This window comes from Cupressus sempervirens, chromosome 4, assembly GCF_028749045.1.
Source record: "Cupressus sempervirens isolate cs-2001-9-10 chromosome 4, ASM2874904v1, whole genome shotgun sequence".
In the NCBI taxonomy this organism is placed as follows: Eukaryota; Viridiplantae; Streptophyta; class Pinopsida; order Cupressales; family Cupressaceae; genus Cupressus; species Cupressus sempervirens.
This window is the reverse complement of record NC_143121.1, coordinates 347,353,301-347,359,978: the sequence shown is the minus strand read 5'-3', so window position 1 is coordinate 347,359,978 and position 6,678 is coordinate 347,353,301. Positions and strand designations below refer to the sequence as shown.

At 34.7% G+C, this 6,678-nt stretch overlaps 1 protein-coding gene across 4 annotated transcripts in view; it reads right to left on the bottom strand.

Annotated features, from left to right (window-relative positions):
- LOC149561457 (Transducin family protein / WD-40 repeat family protein) overlaps positions 1-6,678 on the bottom strand; it is a 175,252-nt gene that overhangs the window by 121,382 nt on the left and 47,192 nt on the right. For all 4 annotated transcript variants that reach the window (XM_089825160.1, XM_089825159.1, XM_089825161.1 and 1 more), the window contains 2 exons: positions 1,474-1,556; positions 1,029-1,247 (listed from right to left, as the gene is read on the bottom strand). In XM_089825160.1, the coding sequence (XP_089681286.1) occupies positions 1,029-1,247; positions 1,474-1,556 (302 nt within the window). The remainder of the gene's footprint in view (positions 1-1,028; positions 1,248-1,473; positions 1,557-6,678) is intronic.

The window sequence follows — 6,678 nt, the reverse complement described above, 5'->3', positions numbered from 1 at the left end:
CTGTTCATTTAACTACACATGATATATGAAGTTGTATTCATCACGGCCCTTCCATTTTCTGCTGATTGTTGTGATATTGCATTAATGTGCTGGCAAATTGGATTCAGAGCTTGCTATGTTTATTTTATCTCGTAAGGCTGCATTTGGATCTACTAGTTGTGGATTTCCCATGAGAGGTGTGCCCTCACTCTCTAGATCCAATTTCCAAGGTCTGTATATCATACAGACTTCTCCAAGTCAAGGTTGAATCAGATTCGTGCTTACATAGTATCTCCTAAATTTATTTTGAAGTTAGGTGCTACCATATACTCACCAATTACAATCCCATTTTATAGAGGCTTCCCAGCAACATTCTCCTGCAAGTATAGGCACCTTTGCACATACGAGGACGGTAATTAATAGATACTCAATTTGGTTGAAAACTTGAAAGCCATAGGTGTTTCATAAATAAATGGACTTGATTTCTTCATTAACCATGGCCCTCCTCGAAATATTGAATCTTACTGTTGTTTTAATGAAAATAATGCTATGAAGTACCATTTGGCGATAATAGTATTTTAATAGAATCTTGGGGCTTTCAGTTCTCTTGTACATAAATCCACAATGTTTTTTGGTTCAAGAAGAGTGCCCATGAGCCTGTAGATAGGAGATCCTTTCTTTCCACAGCCCAATATTTTGTTCCATTTTATTTATCGAGAAAGAGGTCTTGTTTCGATTGAAGGATATTACTTTGAAAGAAGGCCATGGCCTCTAGGAGGAAAGCACAAAAATTAATCAGTTGTTAAATTTTTAGGTAATAATTTCACTAGTTTTGATGGGTTAATTGAAATGGTTTAGAGGACTGCCCAGGCTGGAGCTAAACTAAACTGAAACTATAAAAAATAATAGTAAAAAAAATGAAGACATAATTCCATCCATGTTTCCTTCTAATTTAATGCTATTCGTTAGCAAATTTCATCTATTTAAATACAAGATCTGATGCAGTATAGTATATGTTTCTTGCAGGTTTTAAATGGAATTCAGACAACCTATCCATGAAATCACGACTTTCTTTTGTTACATCTCCTAGCAAACAAATATTGAAGACCTCCGTATTGTCAGCGACATAATTATCCTTTACAGTTGTATGTAACATTTGATTCACAGTCTGCTTTTTCAGACACTGCATCTTTATTAAAGAATCCGATCCAGCTGTAATGAGTATAGAAGTTCCTGGGTCATATCCACATCGCCAAACACCTCTTCCACTGCACATAGATACAAAGAAAAGCCACGAATATGATCTCAGATATGAAACATAAATATTAAATATTAAAATCACTTTGCACAATAGATTTTGAAGCTTAGCCATTGCCCAAAGAATACAAAATTCCTTTCAAATAACTTCATGACATGTTTCCAAACCTAGAAGAAAAGAACATTATCTCTATGTTTTATAGTGCACTGCTATTGCACTAAGGTGATAACACTCACATATGTCCCCTGATAGTTGCAACATGTTCTCCATTTGGTCGCCAAATGCGACATGTGCAATCCTCACTGGCTGTAACAATTAGCTACACAAACTCATCAACAAGTGACATAATTAGAACAATTTCTAAATCAAAAATAAATTACTAAAACGCACGCAGTTATATTAATAGTAAGCATGTTCCAAGCAGCACAACCATGAAAATATAGTTCGATAAAACAGAAAATCATCCATGCAGTAGAAAATCTGTTCAAAGTTCAAACACAAACACTTAAGAGTGGATGGTCAACAATGCAAAACAAATGGAAAGACAGTTGTTTAGAATCAATTTTAAAATGACAAGGTTCTGAGTCCATAGGTAGACTTCCTTAGAAACAACCTTACTAGTAAAATAGTGTAATGAACCTTACTATAAAGGTCACTAAAAGAACCAATGCTAAACTGAGACAATTCGTCAAACACCTGTCTTGTAGTCTGAACTGCACTATGGAAAGATAATGTACTATGAAATTTGTCAAAACTGGGCATGTACTGAATACTACTGCTGGAGGTAATTTCCTGATTATAGGGAATTGTTTACAGAACTAACAACTTGTTGATAAATGATGCCCAAACGTACTACACTAACTGAGACAAATTCACAAACAGTTGGCAAGAAATGTAAAGGTATAGCTGTAAACTTAAAAATTTGCCATAATGCTAAATACTGAAAACATCTATTATTTAAATCATTCTTCACCTTCATATGTCTGATTATTACAATGAATGATTACTCAATTATGTCCTTGGCCTAATCTCAAAATCGATTTGCAAACAATTTTAACATAAGAACCTGAAAATGTCAGCGCTGCCCAATTGCTGAGGAAATTCTAATAGCCGAACAGACCTGTACATGAATACTCCAGTCAATATTTTAATTCCCAGCTGGAACAGGCCTCGACTTAGCCATTAGTGCCGATGAGTCTGAATTGAATCTTCAAATATGTTCTTGACTCGCCTACCAATACTGCTGTACCTGTGCGATTTTTTTGTATAATTTGCAACCTTCAAACAGTGCCTAATCTGATATGAACTGAGTCCGCCTGGTGTCAAGGAAGACAATGCCCTAAGTCGCATGAAATTTGGATCAGCTATGAAGGATTTATAACTTAAAATATGCTCCCAGCCCTCCTCCAGTGATAATTCCAGAATTTGAAGTCCATGAGCAGTCCACACGAATTTCTCTGAGGTGGGGAAAATTAATAAACTGAGCCGCTTCCCAACCTCCAATTACTCTTAACACCTTCGGCCTAACTCCAGGAATGATGCGCCCCAATCTCCAAAGTAAATCGATGCTTATATGGGCTCTAGCAAAGAAGAGTCTAAGGGTGCCTCTGCTGCTTCAGATTAGTATGAGGAATTTCTTCTATAAGCCCTGGTTTTCCTTCTTCAACTAACTGCTGCCTCCAATAAAATCCTTCACTGCTAACAGACTCCAATGTAATCTGTAATATCACCTCCAATTTGCAATAATTCAGGTGATATTCCACACCCTCAAAATTGATTATCAATGGGAGTTTTCGTTCCCAAAGATAATTTGAGAATTTGCAGACCAAATGACTACAAATTGCTCCAACTAGAATAGAAGTTGAATCCAAAAAACCGCTTGCTCAAATGGATGCTTCCCGCCCTCTATTTATTCACCTTTCTAAGAAGTCACTAGGAACTTCTAGAAGCATCTTTTATAAGATCTTATTCTAATGCACTTTATTATTAAATAACTTTATAAAATTAAAAGTGCATTCTCAATTCAAAATTAGAACATGTAGGCCCCACTTACTGGATGTAGGCTCAAATAAATCATCTGGTCAACAGGATGACTCTCTCTCCAAAATCATTTGCCCACGAGAGTCAATGATAGGCAAATCTACTGTGGGAATCATGTCGCTAGAAAGGGGAGATGACAAATAGAGAGCCTAAAAATGGAGAAATGTAGGTTTTGTTGATATCTTTAAAACAAATCAAGTGGTTCTCTGTAGAGATGTCTGATAAGATTCATAAGCCCAAGTTTGTTGGGTTTGAAATAAGAAACTGTGATACTTATATGATTGTTCTTTCTTATTTTAGCATTTAATGGAGACAAGAACATTTGGACAGTAACAAAATCTTCAGTGTTAGTATCATTCAGATTGATACATGATCATTTAGGTTTGAAATGGTGTCCTCAGTATATTAATAATCTATAACCTGTGCCAGCGCAACCTAGATCTACATATCTATTTTATCCAATGTGTCCTGAAAGTATCATTGATTCCTTGCAGTTCCTCAATATAAATGACAATATATTGTTTACTCTGATCTTTACCCAAAAAAAATCAATTTTCAAATCTAGAAAGACAACTTACCCAAAAAGTTCCTTTAATAACCACCACTCAATCTTTGTCTGTTCTGACAAACATCTAGGACTTAGATCGTAATATTTGTACCAAAACATTACCTTGAACGAAAGACATAACCAATACAAGTTGGAAAGCCCACTACAGATCAGTAAATATCCATAAAGAAAATTTAACTCCAAGACATAATAAATACAGGTTGGAAGGCCTAATACAGTTTGGAAAATATCTATAAAGAAACTTAACTCCAGAAAGTTGAAAAATCAAGCAAACTCAAAAACAATTTACCGTCAGTTGCTTTGCAGTTAAAAACAATATGCCCTTGCCCAATTTTTATACTGGGGTGGACCTCTTGGGAAGTCCCAGTTCTTCACCTTTGTGAGCATCACCTAGATCCAATGAGTGTTAAGCGTTCCATTCATTCTCATGAGAGATGGGTTTTGTGAACCACTCCTCATGAAACACGGGTCAATGAGTTTGATTCAAAAAAACTACACAGTTCAATCCTGAGAGCAATATCACAGATTCTTGATTTTAAACAGTTGCTATTTACATACGCAACTTAATACTCTCCAGATCATATATAACTTTGCATTTATCTGGCAGAATTCAAATAGAATAGTTTTCACCAACCCTAACTTCAGTAGTATTAACTGGTCTTTTAATTAACTAGCAAAACCCTCATCACTCTCATATATAGTTATTTTAGCTTGCACTTGAAACTTGCTCAGGTGGTAATTACTAATTACAATGTTTTGGGACCTCTGTATCTGGGAAGGTTAACCGAGTTTCTAGACAGCCTTGCTAGTAATGCATGGCTTAAATAACAGGAAGCATAATATATTCATGCCAGATTCTTGTGGTCTGGTGGCAATTCATATGCTCGACCCCTGTAGATTATACTCAGCATTACATGAATAGTTGTACCCTCCGAGAGAAGTCTGCTAATAATGAAATAAGTAACAGAAATTAGAAGACTCAACCATACAAAGAGCACGCACACACACATAGGCTTCCAATTAAGGCTTGAATTAGACCATTGCTCTGTCCAGGTAGTCAGCGAACTATTCCAAGGTATACTCAGATGCAAAGCAAATACAGTTTCGGCAAAAATATTAGGAGCTTAAATGTTTATTGGGCAGATTTACTCAAACTATAGAAATACCAAAGCCTTTTCCCACATGGAATATTATTTCTCATGGAAATAATATTCATCAAATATTTGTTCACACAGGAATATTATTTATCTCAGCGATAGCATTCATCAAATATTTTATCGACTCATAAGCTTCCCATCATATATTGCCCAATGAAAAGTAGAATATAATTAGTGACTTTTTATATCTGCCAAACCTTGTTAGAAGGGTAGGACCCTAATGTTAACCTCTGTCAAAAAAAAAACAGTATTTCCTTCTCAGCAATGCAATAAGGGAACCAATATTGTGATAACATATTCAAATGAAAAGTTTGGCCAAAATTTATAAATATGTCACCCAGCTGAACTTAGAAAATAAGAGCTTCGGAAAATAATATTGTAATAAAAATTTCTGCCTTTGTATTGATGTTTACAATAGCCGAACATATCAAATATCTATAGATAACCTTAATCACCAGCCTCGTAGAAATATTGAAACCTTAACGGAACCCTGTGTTATGCCAAAACAGCAATATGAAACATGAAATATAAAATGCTTTATGAGGATACTCGGGACATCAAAAAAATTCACCCTCCAACATTAATCTAGCCACTGATATTATTCTTTAATTCAATGGCAGAACATGCCCTTTGTCATTAACAGCCAATATAAAATACTCAGAATTCAAAAATCATACCTCCCCCTTCAATATTCAAAATGCAATATTGAAATTATAATATACTCAGCTAAAATACTTCAATTTCTTACAAATTTGTCTTCTGCTGAAACCTCATACGCTGGCAAGAGAGTCGACTTTGATAACACTAAAATATCCCCCTAAGGATATGTGCTCCAATTTTTTCTAAATGTTTCACAAAATTCATAAAAACATTTATATACAAACTAATTTATTTTTATCCAATTGATTATATGAAAATCATATAATATCAGACTGATATGATAATTATGTAGATAAGTCATTACAACTTTTTTTTCAAACAGATATGAAACACTTTATCATAAATTTGCCCAGCTGTGTACTCCATCACAAATCCACCAAGAAATGAACAGGGTTTCCATCCGATCCACCAAGAAATCCTGAAGGATATTGTCCTAAAGCTTGAGATATGAAAGCTAGGAGCTCCCAAACTCTCCAAGAGTAAATAATAAACCAAGCCTCCAGAGAATGAGCCTCTTAATGTTGTTTAATAACACAACCCTGTGACTCTTTGTTTTCCCTTTGTCTTTCTCTTGGAATTCCTTTTCTATTCTATTATTAAACTGACTTCATTAATTTTCACTAAGCTCCATTAAAGTCATTTTATTACTTTATTTATTATTGATAGATAATTAAATTAAGTTGTCATTAAATTTGATATGATTTGACAACTTAAATTTATTATTTTATTGACTGCTGATGTACCAAAAAGGGGGATTTTATCAGGAGTTACCCATGGTATGAAAGGGCTTAGCCAATTTTCACAAATAGCATACACATAATAGATGCTAGAGCTACCCATACCAAGTTGAGCTAACTGTTGCCAATAGCAAACAGGCCAAAGATGTCAAGGGCCACTATCTCAAAGGTTAAGAAAATTATGGAAATCATATTAATAGTTGCATTTGTTTTAAGTTATTACATTTATTCCCTTGCTAGTGACGATAGAGTAGTACAGGATCTTGGCCTGATCATGAA